Genomic DNA, 13,874 nt, shown 5'->3' with positions numbered 1-13,874 from the left:
AGCATTTGACACGGTCAAACATGAGAACTTGCTGGAGCTGCTAAGTACTCGAATGGGGCTATTGGGAACTGTTCTCAAGTGGTTTTCGTCCTTCCTTCACAACCGGTCTCAGAGGTTCAAGATCGACAATGTGCTATCTACACCTGTGCCTGCAGATCTAGGTGTTCCACAAGGATCCACCCTCTCCCCTACACTGTTCAACCTCGTTATGGAACCGCTCGCCACCTTGCTTCAAGCATCCAATGTTCAATTCCATATGTACGCCGATGACACACAACTCTATCTAAAGTTACAATCCCCGGAAGATATCAAACATCTGAATTCCACGCTTATTAACACCCAATCTTGGCTGGCCGATAATCCCCTCAAACTAAATGCTCTGAAAACTGAGTTCCTACTCATCTCACCCCCGGCGAAAATCTCCACCACCCAAACCTGGCTCAACAACCTAACAGCACTCAATGTCCAACCTACCATCGTGGACTCGGCGAAATCCCTAGGCATCACACTCGACGCCAAGGTCAACATGCAGCAGCACGTCAGCAAAGCCACAAAAGCAGCTAATTTCCAAATTAACACGCTGAGGAAAATTAAACCCTTCCTCCCGGCCAAAGACTTCCAAACTGCTGTACAAGCTTTAGTCATTCCTCGAATAGACTACGGAATTGCGGCCCTCAGCGGTCTCCCGCTATCCACAACAGCACCCTTAAGAGCCTCCCTGAACGCTGCCGCGAGACTCATTACTGGCTCTAGAAAGCATTCGCACATATCCCCAGACTTAAAGTCTCTAAAATGGCTGCCTTTTGAAGCCAGAATACATCTAAAAATTGCAGTTATGACACACGCGGCCGTGCACCACAAGGCACCCAACTACCTCGCTCAAAAGCGGTCTATATCAGGAGGTTCGAGATACAATAGGAGTACAAAAAATCTACTCCTGAAACCTCGTAGATTCCGGAAAGCGAAAACCTACAAGCGCTCCTTCTCAGGAATGGCACCCAGGATCTGGAATGCGCTCCCTCCTGAAACCAGGCTGATCTCCTCCACGGCACTCTTCAAGAAAGAGGTGAAAACCATCCTTCTGGCCAAGATCTCCTGATCGTTATAGATGTTGGTTCAGAGACTCTGCATTGCTTTGTATCACTGCTCACCCTATCCCTTGGCACTACACTCTACTTGTTGGGGGCACTACTACGCTACTCTCTTACTACCGACCAAGATATGATACACGTTGGTTTACTGATCCACCTGAACACCTCTGTAGTGGGATCAATGACTTGTGCTGTCCTATATTACTTCCTTACCTGATTGTATACGGATTGGTTTTATGTATGTTTTTTATTATCCATGTTATTACCATGTTATTGACTTTTATACTGTTCCCATTATCTCTGTTGACTCCTACTGCCCCTACCCTGTCTTTGTGAAGCGCTCTGATATCTGTAAGGATCCTGTTCGCGCTATATAAAACTTTGAATAAATAAATAAATAAAACAATAACGCTGATCATAACCATAACACTTACCACAACTTTACACCAAAGTTACTCCAAACGTAACCTTTAAATAGAACTAAACCTAATCCCGGACCTAAACCAAAGTCCCATGCCTTTCCTTAACCCGAATCTCAATGCCAATCATTTCTTTTACCCAAGCCCTACCTGGAATCCATCTGCTTTATAAAAAATAAACTACTAAACTGTACCCGATTCTTACCCCAACCCTAAAACCTTCTTAATCTTAATTTCCTTCGGAAGCCCATCTCTTAACTCAACCCTTACTCAAGGAAATATTTAATTTTTCCACTTTTCTTCCACTTTTCTTTTTAATAAATACATCTTCCATATTCTAGTTTGACAAAAAATTGTGCAGCACTAAGTGTACTTTTTTTAAAAAAAAACTGTAAGCCAGGGAGGTCTTTACAGTCAGTAAATTGGATGTTGGAAGATAGTCTTAAGGGAGAGCAAAATTCTCCCTGTCTGGAGAGAAGCTTCGGTTTCTCAATGGTTTGAGAAACTGCTTTGACAACAGGGTGTTTACATTTTGCAAACAAGGCCAGTGATTTATTTAGAGCTATTTTAAAGGCTGAATGCCAATTTCTGAATTTGTTCAAGAGTTGAAGCATGCTCGATTTGGTAAGGTTGTAATTGTTATTGTGGTGTAAGTTTTTTGATGTCACCAGGAATAAAATGTTGATTTTTTTCTTAACTCCTTACACCCCTCAATAAGGGAAAATCTATTTTCCAGAGAAGACAGAGGTGAGACCTTTTCTTGGCAGTCCAGTGGTAGTCTGAATTCTGGGCTGCTTGTGATTGGCGTCTTACATCCCACAACATCGTTGCACTCCAACTGGGTAACTAAGGTATTCACATTAAGGTGTAAGTGGTACTGGGCATGATAAAATGTAAATGTGGGTGTACTTGTAAAGCGCACTGCGACTCCATGGAGTATCCTGGCGCTGAAGACCGCTGGGGAACCCGTCCTGGGTTTCCCTGTGAGATGGTCCCTTTCTGGGTACCTCCAAGGTGAAACCAGGCCTCCCCGGCGTCTGTGGGGGGCCGTTGAAGAGATGAGGCAAGCTTAATGCCCAGAGTTGCCGAGTGTGTTCCCTGGTTAGAGTAGGCACCGAGGCGAGAATTATCAAGTCCGTTTTGACCCTGGTCCATGACCCTGCCGCGTCAGGAATTGAACCCTGATCCCGGGCCGTTCTCTGCTTACGGGACTGCCGCCTCTAACCAGTGAGCCACACCACTCCACAACAACACAAACGTAATGTTATAACGCCAAAGAATAAGACATTTCTAAACACATAATTAAAAAACTGTGGTTAAAATTGTGTGTCTTTTGCTAAAATTAATTATTAACCTAGAAAATTAGAGGGTGCTAGAAGAGTCTGGGATCGGGAAACAATCCTAAATGTTCTTACAGCCTATATGCACTAGGCACTGTATTTTCAAATAATATTTTGTCCCATTAGCAGGCCTGGGCACAGTATGCGGATCTCCGCAAGGTGACCCAAAAACTTTACAACGCTAGGTGGAGTGCGTTAGGTCACGCCGATTTTTAGGATCAGGTATTTGTCCCACGCTGGAAAATCAACACAAACGCCACTATGTGCAGCGCAAGAGGGCGCTGCTTTCTGCCACTCAAGTAGATGTTCTACTCGAGTGGAAACTTCCTCAACGTGAACTGATGGTTTTGCAACGCGAGCGGAGGTGGTTTAGCGTTGGATGTTCTTTGCTCTAGCTCGCCAACTTAATGTTGATGAGTTAGGAAAAAACTTTGCTAAGTGGAGCAGAGTTTTTAGGAACTCTGCGGATCGCTGAAAACTCCGCAAACGGAGTGCAGTTCACCAGCCAGACCTACACATTACAATTGTGTTTTTTTAAGGGGCAGTGTTCAGATGTTCTCTGTCAACTTTGAAACTCCATTTTACTACAATTTGTATCAACACAGGTCAGTCAAAAAGGCAGGTGGTAGCCAAAGCAAATACAAAATACAAATTCACTATGATCAGACTGGCATTCTGTTTAAATGATCTCTGGCGGGATAGGGTAACTTGACAACCAGTACATTTGAGATATTATTTCTGAGTTGTAAGTAAAATCCCAATACCTCACAAAAGCCACAAAGGGTTACACCGGAAGAGAGCAGTAACAGAACACATTCATTTGACATGTTTTCAAAGTTTTTTTAAGGGTTCACACTCAAGATAGTGGAAGACAGAAAAAAGTGAGCTTCAACATGCACAAAATAATACTCCACATAGTAAGTACACCTATTCAATGAATACTCAAAATACTGGATATTTCACTTCACATCCTCTACCTGGGTCACTTCTACCTGGCTCTTTATGCTGTAGAAACAATATAATTTGCTGTTCACTGCTGGTATCACTACTCTACTGGTTTCCCTGCCCAGCTGTATATACATTGTTTCTGCTCAGTATCTTAGTCCATTGAGGTGACCTATATGCAGGTCTTCAGGCAGCGAGGCTAGTTGTCCCACTGCTACAACGCTTCTTGCATGAGCATCCAGGCAGTAATGCCTGGTGAAGGTATGCATACTCCTCCAGGTAGCTGCTCTGCAAATGTCCTGAATAGAGACGCCTGAAAATAGAGCAGTAGAGGTTGATACCGGAATGTGGAATGTGGAATGTGGAATGTGAAATGTGCACGAACACATGCTGTTAATGGCTTCCCCGCCGCTTGATGACAGAATTGAATGGCATTTGAGATCCATCGTGCAATTCCCAGTTTTGATAACGGGAAACCTTTCCTGGGGGCACTAAAAGCCACAAACAATTGTGTAGATTTCCTGAAAGGTCTTGTCCTTTGCAAATAAAATTTCAGGCAAAGCTGGACATACAGAGTGTGGAGAGTCCTCTCCGCCGCCGTGGATGGTTGAGGAAAGAATCTTTTCAGGATTAATGGCTCATTTAAGTGGAAATCCGTTGGTAATTTCGGAATAAATTTTGGATTTGTTCTCAGCACCAATCTGTCCTCCCTGAATTGCAGAAAAGGTTCTTGCGTCGTAAGGGCTTGTATTTCTCCCACCCTTCTGGCTGATGTTAGAGTTATTAATAGAGCCACCTTCCAGTTTAGGAACTTTAGATCAGTTTTGTGAATTGGCTCAAATGGTGGTTTCATCAGTTGTGCTAAGACAATGTTCAGTTGCCATAGAGGCGGTTGAGGCCTGATGGGTGGATACACTCGAAACAACCCCTTCATGAATTGTTTCACAATTCTTTCCGACCACAGAGATGGACCTGCTGAGTTTCTCCTGTGTCTAGAAATCACCGCCAAATGCACTTTAATTCAGGCATGGGTTAATCCAGACTTTGCCTGCCTTAGTAAATATGGGATGATTTGATGCGCCTCTGCTCGCAGAGGATGCAATTCGTTCTCCTGACACCAGAAGCAGAATCTTTTCCATTTCATCCTGTATGTCTTATTAGTGCTTTCAGCTCTTGCCTTTGCCAGGATTTCTCTGCATTCTGCCGGAATGTTCAAGCGATGAAATTCTCCGTAGTCAGGAGCCAGGCCGCTAATTGCAGTGATGTCTGGTCTGGATGCCGCACTTGTCTCTTCACCATAGTCAATAGTGCTGTTATTGGATTGGTCTCTGATAAAAGGAGCAGCTCTGTGAACCAATGCTGCCTGGGCCACCAAGGGGCTATTAGTATCATCCTGCACGGTTCTTTTTTCATCTTCGTGAGTACTCGTATCAGAAGGTTAATCGGCGGAAAGGCGTAGGCGAAGACGCCTGACCATGCCATTGAAAATACATTCCCCCATGATCCCCTTTGGTGACGCCAACTTGCAAAGAATTGCCATTTCTTGTTCTGGGCTGTGGCAAACAGATCCACCGTTGGTATTCCCCAGTTGGCAAAGATGGTCATCAGCGTGTCCTGATCCAGCTCACACTCGGGACAGGTAGTTTTTTGCCTGCTGAGGGTGTCCGCTGTTGTGTTTTGATCTCCTGGAAGATGTATGGCCTTCAGAGTCACTTTGTGATCTATCGCCCATTTCCAAATTTTCTGAGCTTCTTTTGACAGAGAGAGAGAGAGAGATCTTGTGCCCCCTGTTTGTTTATGTAGTGCATTGCCGTTGTGTTGTCTGTCTGCACTAACACTGATCTGCCTTCTATTCTTGGCAGGAAGGCCAATAATGCCAATCCTATTGTCCTCAATTCTAATAGGTTTATGTGAAGGTGCTGTTCCTGTTTGTTCCATCGGCCGCTGACTTGCAACTCGGAGGACTGCTCCCCATCCTTCGAGAGAGGCATCCGTGGTAACTACTAACGGAGCTGGTTCGGTCAGGAAGGACAGACCCACAGAGATATTGTTCCTGCGAGTCCACCACTTTGCCACCTGCAACATTGGTTGCGTGCCTGATCTTGTCCTCGAAGAATCCCTTTGCTTGGCACCACTGAAGGTCTAACTCTTCTTGTAACGGCCATATTCTTAAACGACATAGGGGAATGAGTGGTATGCATGAAGACATCGTCCCTAGAAGCGATTTGTATTTTCGGACTGAAAGAGACCTGCTGAATTCTTTGGCTAGAGATACTAGTCCCAATTGCCTCTCTATGGATGGGAATGCCTTGTTTTGTGATGTATCTAGGATTGCACCTAGAAACTTGATCGTTCTGGATGGCTGCAGAGATGATTTTTCCACATTTAAGGTCAGGCCCAGACCCGCAAACAACTCCATGCAAGCGGAAGTCGAAGCGTGAGCTGCCTCCTGCGATGGTACCTTTACCAACCAGTCGTCCGGGTATGGTAATATTTGGTGTTTTTGTCTTCTGAGATAGGCTGCCACTGGTGCTAGATATTTTGTAAATATTCTCGGTGGAGATTTGAGGCCGAATGGCAGCACTTTGAATTGGTAATGGTCTTTGGACACTGTAAAACGAAGGAACTTTCTGTGGGACGGATGGATGGGATATGAAAATATACATCCTGTAAGTCTAGGGAGGTCATCTGATCTCCTGGGTTAAAGAGCAGCAGAATATCTTGGAGGGTTACCATTCTGAATGACTGTCTTGAGATAGGCATTTAGGGACTGTAGGTCCAAGATTGGGCGCCACCTGAGCATACTTTCTGATCAAGAAGAAACCAGAATAAAATCCTTGTCCTCTTTGGGAGTTCGGCACCGGTTCTATTGCTCCCTTTCGGAGCATTGTCCGAATCTCCCGACGCATCTGAGACAGGTGTCTTACTTCTTGATATGTAGGAGGCATGGGAGGAGGGAAGTGGAGGAATTCCAGAGTATGTCCGAATTCTATTATGTGGAGGACCCATTTGTCCGATTTTATTTTCTGCCACCGTTGTAAATAATGTTACTCTTCCACCCAGGGGAACATTTGACAGGGTAAGAGGATAGGAACCCAGAACTTGTAGGTTGTCATTGTCTTTTATTGTTTTTTTTTCCCAGAACGACCTCCTCGCCCTCTGGGAGTGGACTTACAGTAGCCTCCAGAATGCTTCTGGCCATATTGCTGCCTGTAGGGCTGCGAAGAGGAAGAATAGGATGTTTATCTTGCTTGCTGGTAGCCTCCTCTACACGAAGGTTGTCCTCTTCCACGGGCGCCTCGAAAGGGCACATTGCGGTATTGTAATGTACCCAAGGCTTTCGCCGTATCAGTGTCCTTCTTAATACTTTGAAGGGTCTCATCCACTAGACGTCCAAACAGATTCTCCCTATCAAAAGGTAGGTCCAGAATCTTATTTTGGACCTCCGGTCTAAAGGCAGCAGCCCTCAGCCAACCCAGACGCCTTAAAACTGCTGCTCCTAGGGAACGAAAGGCTGTGGTGGCTATGTCCATAGCACAATCAATAACTTCAGCTGAAGTTCTCTCCCTTTACTGCAGAACTTTCTTCGCCTCCTTCTTGCTGTCTTCCGGAAGGAGGTCGACATATGGTGCTATATCGCACCACATTTGTCTGTCATATCTGCCCAGGATGGCAAGGGCATTAGCTGCTCTGACCAGGAGAGCTGACAGAGGAGAATTGTTTACCTGCGTGGTCTAAACACCTTCCTTCCCTGTCCAGAGATCCAGAAATAGGTGCTGATGGGTTTTTGGACTGTTGTCGCGTTGCCTGTGAAATGATAGAGTCCGGTTAAGGATGGTCCGGTTTAGGATGGCCCAGTATACACGTCGCAGCGTACGCAGGCGCCTTATATTTGTTGTCCAGCCTCGCTAGTACCGGTGTAACTGTCGCTGGATTCGTCATCACTTGTAACCCTTCCTTCCATACGTGGTCAATGATTGGTATGGACCGGGTAGATTTTTGATAGGGCTCTTTAACCCCTTCCACGCTGATGACGAGCTGGGCTCGTCATGAGGTAGCCTCCTGCTACGCTGATGACGAGCCCAGCTCGTCACGTAAAATGTGCTTTCGCAAAACTCCGCGTACGAGCGGAATTCCGCCCGCACGCATGCGGTTAAAGTCATAAAGAAAACATTCTTCTTGAGTTGTTTTCATCGGCAGCTGAAATCTCTTTGCAGCTCTCTCAATTAAGTTGTGGAATCCAGCAATATCCACTAGTGGAGAATCCGCTGGTACTAGGGTGGGTGATGGTGGAGAGGGAAGTAGATAGACATCACATTCTCTGTGGGGCTCAGTTAGCTCCTCTTCTTCACGGTCATCATCTGTGGTCACAGGATCCTGCTGCTGTTGGACTGGAGGTGTCTGCGGAGCAGTGTCTAGTAGGCTTGCCCTACTGCGGACTGGAGTGGCCGGAATAGAACGAGGACGTGAAGGTGGAACGTCCTGAGGGAGCACTGATGGAGGAAACTTCTTATAATCCGTCAACATGAATTGCAAATCCATCATCATTGAAGATGGCATTTCGACCATCTCTTCCGGAGGCTCTTGTTGGTAGCGATGGTGTGAGAGGCTGTGGTATTCTTCATACCCCTCTTCATTGTCATCCTCTTGACATTTTACGCGGAGTTCAGATGGGCTTCTGTCATACCCGAAGGGTCCATCATCCTCCTCCTAATCCAACTCTTCCTCCTCCAAATGGTGCAACCGGACCAGAGGAGTAATCTTACTTGGGGAAGTCACTGCTGGCGTGATCATCTTCTGCTTTTCCAGACTTTGTCTCGTCGACGAGATCGTCGTCGATACTACCGTCGACGAAGCTGTTGTCATCGTCGACAGTGCAGTAGAACCATTCCTCGCCGACATAGTAATCGTCGTAATTCCAGTCGACGACCCCGTTGTTATAACCGTCGACGACGATCCCGTCATCGACATTGCCGTAGTCATCACCACCGTCGTCGACGACAATGTTATCGGCGTCGACGCTGCTGTCGTCGACGCGGACTCCAATACAATCAATGGTAGCTTCTGTACCTCAGTCGTCGCCATAGACTATTACTTATTCGTCGACAGCCTCGTCGACGATGTCGATTTTTTCACTTTCTCCTCCGGAATACTAGAGGATGGCTTCTTGAATGATGCTGGAGCCAAAGGTGGTGTCTTTGAAGGCTCAGAAGAGGCTCTTTTGGATTCTTTTTCTCTCAAAGTGTGTCCTTTGCTCTCCTTTGGTTTTGGCTGAGGAGATTTGTAAGACCTGAAGACCCTGAGTGGTCTTTTTCAGGGCCTTCTCAGGACGGTCCCCTGAGGAATGAGCCTGAGGAGATATTGATCCTTTTTGAGATCTCCTGGACGAAGAGGAGGATTCCTGGTCACTATCACTAGAAACCACTTACTTTCTGGCTTTGATCTTCTGAAGCCAAATTAAAATGCGTCCCTCACGATCTCTAAGGGTCTTGCTAAAGAATGTGGTCCAGCGAGTGTTTCATCCTCTACACCAAGAGAAGACTTACTCTAGTAAAGTGTAATTATTTATTAAACAGGTTTCCTAAAGCTACAGAGTACCTTCAACTTACTTTAACTTGGTAAGATGCAGGAACAAGCCAAAAACCGTTCTGTCAGAGGAATTTTCAAACACGCTAGTTGGAGCAACTTAAGAAGAATCTAAAAAAACACACAGCCTAGAAATTGTGTCCTTTTGGACAACAAATTAAATTTTTTTGTATCAAGAGCCTAACTCTGTTTTATCACACATACCTGCATGCTGAATTCCGTAAAGGGATTGAGTGACTAAGACACTCACGGTACGTTGGGGCTGTGGTTAGAAGGGGTTTAATGCAGCAGAGGTTGTGGTTAAGTTGGACAACCAAGGTCAACAGGTCGTAGCATTAAGGGTGCCTAGAGGGTTAGGAGGGAAGTGCATTGCAACAGGGGATGATTTGAGGGGCAGCACTGATGGGGCTGCAAAGAAACAGTATAGATAAGGGCACTCCTAATAATGCACCCTAAATGGGAGAATAGTCAGTGGAAGTGAAGGACAATCAGGCCCTCATGTAGTCCATGTCTTGACAGCAGTGCATTAAGTACTCTTCTTACCTCTTCCCTCTCACCCAGAACTAGATGCAATGCTGGGTTCAGTTCCATCTTGTAGAGAGGCTAATGACCGCTCCAAAACATGCGTGGTCAAGGCATCTGTGTGGTAAATGTAGTTTCCCAAGCTCTTAACCCTTAATTCAGACCTAACTATTATGATGGCACACAGAGGATCCCAATGTCAAAACGTGAATAAGTATAAAAAATTACGAGCAAACTTGTAAGCAGAAAAAAGTGGCAGCTTGTGGCTATTCAGATTAGAAGCTGTATTTAAACTTTTAGGAAGGATCCAATGTCTCCCAAAGTGCAACTTTCCGCATGCATACAATTGCTCCATGAAAATCAGTATCTCAACAGCAGCAGTCATTTTGGCTCTCTTCTTGACGGCATGCACCCCAAAATGTACAATGTGTGAAAGTATGTGAATAATATGTTACTCTAGTCACTCACCTGAATGTGGTGTGTTCTAACTACAAGGTTTAACATTGTAAAAAAAAAAAAAAAGTCGAGTTTCTTAGAGTGTACAATAAAAGCAGCATCAAGTGTAGACTGGCCAAGAGACTTTCCGATTTACAGATAAAAAGCATACAGTATCTAAAACACTAAAAGACTAGCTCTCACATTGCACTAACTGAATATCAATAAAGCTTTAGGTCAGGCAAAAGCCCCATAGTGCGCATATTTAGAAGTACTCCATACATTAGTGCGGGTATTTTTATTAAATAAGACCAGGATACATTTTCCAACCAAGCTTTCTCGGTTATTTAGCACTTTGATCTTTCCCCCCGTCTTGCTGCAGGATTTCCTTCCTTAAAAGTTTGCTTTTCACTAAGATCATCATGTTGTTGAAAACATTTATGGTTAAAACAACGTGCATACACAAGAGAAAGGACTTGGTGCTATTATAGGAGGGTACATGTCGCTCGACAAAATAACTCATAGTCTAATAGGGCAGTTTGCCAGTGCTTGTAAATACGGCCTGGAGCAACATTGCTGGTTTCACGTGTTTCCAGTCCGTCTTCTTTAATAGTTCAGTCACACTGATAGGAGAGTGGAGGAGCATTGGGTCACATGGAGCGGCTGACTGGTGTTTTATCAACAGTGGGTGAGAGACTGCCTGCAGGATGCATTAGAGGAATGGTCCAGTGGACAATGGAAGGAGGTAGTTTCACTATGAGGTTTTTCTAATAGGAAGGGGACACTGTCTGAGGGGGCTTAGACCTGTGTCCTAGCAAAGGCTAGATTGGCAAGATACCTGGTGCAGCATATCATCTCTCCTAGTCCCAGCAAAGCGACATACTCTACTAAGTCAAATGTTCCAATAAAAAAAAAAAACAGACAACAAATACTTGAAAGAAGCACATTTCATAGCTGCTTAAGCAGGTATGGACAGAGACCGCAGATCAATCCGGCTTTTCTTTTTAAACTATGGGCTATGTCTGCAATACTTTGTTCAAAGAAGTGTTATAGACACATTGACATTGCCACAAATGGGAAATTGCTTAGTGAGGAAAAATCACGGAGTGCTTTTTCTGTCTGCCAATTAATGTTACCCTTTTTGCAACGGGGATGTGAGCATCATCCATCTCTCAGAACTCGCCCTCTTTTGGAGGCAATCCAGGAACTCAGTAACACCTTCAAACAAGAGGCATGAGTCCCACTGACGTCAATGGTTACACTCGTTCTGAAAACCTTTGTGCACACAATGATTTCAATGGGATCAACATCCAGAAGACCTGAATCTCATCCTCCTTGGAGACTGAAAACATTAGATGGTATGCATCTTGCCTTCTCTGTAAAGCTGTACTTTGTCTTTTATGGATACGTTAGGTAGTATTCAAATACAAGAACAAATTATTTCAGAAGCAGCTCTTACTTCGAACTTTAACATTTCAAAGGTGAAAACAAAAATCGACTTTTGCAGATTCCACCCTTTTAGCTGACCTTCATGCAATGTATTAAGCATCTCCCGCCATGCCTCCACTACCTTTCTGAAAGCAACGTTTTCAAGAGGACCAGGAATGACCACAATTTGCTCAAAGGAGGTGTAGAAGAAAGAGAAAAGAAAAACATGCTTGAAGCCCTCTGCTTCATACACACAAATCTTATGTGCTAGATGCACAATGCAAATGCCTTAAGAGAACTACTGGGGTAGGAACTTTAGTACATTCAAGTGTGAGGCTAAGTATGGGTGTAAGGTAAGTGTGGGTTAGGTACCATGTTGGGCTGCGTCTAAACCTATGTGTTGTACAAGGATGGTACCGATAAGGTTTCATTTTAAACTATACAATTTGTCCTTGACAAAGCTCGGTCATTCCATTGGCACAAGCATGTAGGATGTCATTTTTCCCCATTTACGGATAGATGACGCTTGAATCGGTAAATACGTCTTTTGTAACGTAAAAAACAACCTTTAACAAAAAGGCCAGAGACATTGTGAGTCCTGCCTCGCCTCCATACACGTGGACACAATCAATCTTATTGTTTTCCATAATTTATGCTTTTTGTGCAGCCCTGGATAATTTAGGATTAGGACAGTTTATGTACGAGAAAGGTTTTAAATAAATGGCTAAAACAGTACATCATTTTCTGCAAACTCGACAATGCAGGTCTATTTATACAACTAGAGAACTGACCGAAACTACGTTCAAAATGGCATACAAGTCTAATTAAAGGTATAGTGGGCTGGGAAATCAGAGAGGGGGCAATGTAGCTATCACCCCTACATACTTATTTGCAGAGTTTTATATAGCGCTGGCTAGACCCGGAGCTATCAGAGCGCTTTACATGAGGATCAGCGAGTTATAAGTTACAAAATTACATCAGTTACAGGAGCCAAGTATAACATAGGAGAAAAAAATGTAAATACACAATAACATGGGGTAAGGAATGCATAATCGGGTCAGGCAGACCGGCAAGAGCTAAAGTACTTACAAAACAGTCACAGTAAAAGACATACAAACCGGCTGGGGACCAACAATCATAAACATCCAGTGAATCAGTGATAGTATAAGATGGGAGGGGAGTAGAGAACAAAGGGGTAGTGGTCTGTTTGCTCTCTCGTTGGGTGGAAGCCTATCCAACGAGACGAAATGATAGAGGAAAACATTTTAATATTGAAATAATTAGGATGATTTGTGCAGCATTGCAAACGGAGCAGAAATTACATTGTGCCTATTGACCAGAAGCCTCAGGTGTGGTTGAGCAAATTAATGGTACAATTAAGTCAAGATTTTCAAGCGTGTGCATCCACAGCACTAAAATAGCTAGATGCTTTACCTCTAGCTTTGATGAGTTTAAGAAATATCCCTGATAAAAAAAAATGGATTATCGCCCCATGAAGTAATCATGGGCAGAGCAATGAGCATTGCTGACTTACTTATAGGTGATGGTGCGGCCTAAAAACACAAGAGGGATGCAGTGCAAACTTTAGCTGACAATAGCAGATTTCTGGCGAGTTTGTAGGCACACTCTACACATCACCAATGTCCAAGAACTGTCAAACGTGTTTCAAGCATATTTAGACAGCAATAGCAACAAGGCTCAGGACATGGAAATAACACGGCTGTGTTTATTTCAAAGTATAAAGTTTGCTGAGCAATTCTGCAGTTCTGTTTAATCTTTCAGTATTATGAAAACATGTCAATATAAAGGAAATGTACCTTGCCCCTGGAGATGAGAAATATCCAAGCCTTCCTTTAATCGAAGGACGACCACACCGTACTGAAAATCAAATGCATCACTAAAAAGAAAAAAAAATACTTTAGAGCTAAAAAAATGCAACCATGCGAAACTCTAATTTTCACTAGTTTACTTAATGTTGGCAATCTACAAGTCAGAGTCCAAAGCATGAAATGTTAGCTACAGAGTAATCACATGGTTATAGAAATGGGAGCTAAAACAGTAGTCCAGAAACACAAGACAACAGATTACAAAATAAGGCAATATATATA

General features: G+C 44.1%; 1 protein-coding gene across 1 annotated transcript in view; it reads right to left on the bottom strand.

Annotated features, from left to right (window-relative positions):
• SLC12A2 (solute carrier family 12 member 2) overlaps positions 1 to 13,874 on the bottom strand; it is a 439,949-nt gene that overhangs the window by 99,416 nt on the left and 326,659 nt on the right. Inside the window, exon 19 of the mRNA XM_078675608.1 lies at positions 13,584 to 13,663. Within this exon, the coding sequence (XP_078531734.1) occupies positions 13,584 to 13,663 (80 nt within the window). The remainder of the gene's footprint in view (positions 1 to 13,583; positions 13,664 to 13,874) is intronic.

The sequence above is a fragment of the Lissotriton helveticus genome, chromosome 2_1, assembly GCF_964261635.1.
Source record: "Lissotriton helveticus chromosome 2_1, aLisHel1.1, whole genome shotgun sequence".
NCBI classification, from domain to species: domain Eukaryota; kingdom Metazoa; phylum Chordata; class Amphibia; order Caudata; family Salamandridae; genus Lissotriton; species Lissotriton helveticus.
This window is presented reverse-complemented; position numbering and strand designations above follow the sequence as displayed.